This window comes from Penaeus vannamei, chromosome 2, assembly GCF_042767895.1.
Source record: "Penaeus vannamei isolate JL-2024 chromosome 2, ASM4276789v1, whole genome shotgun sequence".
Lineage (NCBI taxonomy): Eukaryota > Metazoa > Arthropoda > Malacostraca > Decapoda > Penaeidae > Penaeus > Penaeus vannamei.
Window position 1 is genome coordinate 10,155,855 of NC_091550.1, and position 2,025 is coordinate 10,157,879.

General features: G+C 34.4%; 1 protein-coding gene across 2 annotated transcripts in view; it reads right to left on the reverse strand.

The window, feature by feature from the left end:
* Positions 1 to 1,015: 1,015 nt before the first annotated feature.
* LOC113810179 (trypsin alpha-4) overlaps positions 1,016 to 2,025 on the reverse strand; it is a 2,757-nt gene continuing 1,747 nt past the window's right edge. For both annotated transcript variants that reach the window (XM_070127116.1, XM_070127111.1), the window contains 3 exons: positions 2,019 to 2,025; positions 1,627 to 1,776; positions 1,016 to 1,367 (listed from right to left, as the gene is read on the reverse strand). The exon at positions 2,019 to 2,025 is cut by the window's right edge and continues 131 nt beyond it. In XM_070127116.1, the coding sequence (XP_069983217.1) occupies positions 1,233 to 1,367; positions 1,627 to 1,776; positions 2,019 to 2,025 (292 nt within the window). In that variant the 3' untranslated portion in view covers positions 1,016 to 1,232. The remainder of the gene's footprint in view (positions 1,368 to 1,626; positions 1,777 to 2,018) is intronic.

The following is a 2,025-nucleotide window of genomic DNA, read 5'->3' on the forward strand; positions in this document are numbered from 1 at the left end:
TCATAAGTTTCCACAATTGTCAACATGAATACGGTTCATATATATAAAAGTTGGAACGAAATCAAAGTGTCAAGATGAAACTTCAGTATTGAAATTTTATAGATGGGATAAAAAACAAAAGGAATATTGTTTGTGTACAAGGATCTTTGGTCAAATGGTGTACTCTTTGTAGTTACTATATTCTTTGTACACTGGTTCATGTTCCAGAAAGCAATTTTCTGCTCGAGCAACTAGTGTGTGCGGATATATGTATATATAAAATGTATATATAATGTATATATATGTATATATAATGTATATTATATGTATATATAATGTGTATATATGTATATATAATGTATATATGTATATATAATGTATATATGTATATATAATGTATATATGTATATATAATGTATATATGTATATATAATGTATATATGTATATATAATGTATATATGTATATATAATGTATATATGTATATATAGTGTATATATGTGTATATATATACATATATGTGTATATACATTCATATATATATACATATATATATACATATATATATATATATATATATATATATATATATATATGTATATATATAATGTCTGTATGTATACATATACACCGATCTTTGAGCACCCTGTTTTGCATCAGTATACGAAAGTATTTCTAATTTGTCATTCATTTATTTTCTTGAATTAGCCTGAAACGAATACCTTCATTGTTGTGCATCATGAGTATATCCCACTCCCTAAGTACGGCTTATTTCAGTGTAGACATTCACCCTTTAAGACCGTTTTCAAGCTTGGTAGCTTTTAAAATGGCCTGTTATTTCCTTTACTGCCAAACTCATGGCACCCCAGTCCTTATACCATCGCGTCAAAATAAGTGAACCAATAATCTAGATTTTTAAGTACCAATACGAATGGTCTAATTTGATTGAGTAGGGAAAGATAGCTGAAAAAGAAATTTCTTTGAAAAAAGCTCATGCATAGTTACAATTTCTTAAAGGACAGAATGAAAAAGAAAGATAAATGTTGCTTATTTAATTTCTCATTACGTATTAGTCACGTTGTCGATGGTGGACTTTTCTTTCCTTTGAAATAATGTATGGATAAGCATTTACATACAATTAGAGTGAAAATGATAAATAAAAACCTATTGTGTTTATTTTGAAAGTTCTTTATTGTCTTATGTCAGAATCCAGTGACCCGGACTGGCGGTCGTGGCAGAGTAGGAGTGGCAAGACTACAGACGCATTCCTCTGCAGTAAACACCATCTCCTGTGTTGGCTTTGATCCAGTCGAGGTAGCTGTTGACGCGGGTGTACACGCCGGGGTAGCCTCGGGCTCCGCACCCATAGCCCCAGCTCACCACGCCGATCTGTGTGGGTTGGAAGTTAATCGCAAGTCAAGAGCACGAGAAGGTATGCTCAGATTATTGTTAATCCTGTTTGCACATCGCATTAAATTGGTCAAGCTATGCCATATTTTCTTCAGATTTCGCTCAGCAAACCATTTCAAATCTACTTACACTCATGGAATTAATTCCATCTGAATCTACCTTTATTTATTGCATATACAAGTCTAGTTAGTCATGCGAGACCCCACCAAGCGATTCATGCGCGCCTTCGCCCACTCACCTGGTCGTAGTTTCCGCCTCCGTCCTTGAACACCAGAGGGCCGCCGGAGTCTCCCTGGCACGAGTCCTTGCCTGTGCTTCCGGCGCACAACATGGTGTCCTTAATGGCGCTTCCGTAACTGTTGGACTGACACGCGGTGTTGGACACCACCTGCACTCAGTGAACAACGTTAAGAAGGCAGTTAATGGTCTAGCTGTAAAGGTCATCGCCATTATTTTGCACAGAAAACTCTTAGTCCGTAAAGGGGAAGGACACAATATAATAATGTATATATAATATAATATATATATATATATATATATATATATATATATATGTATGTATATATAATGTATATATAATGTGACCTCATATCCACTGTTCAACTGAAGCATCCGTATTCATGTACTGACCGTGACG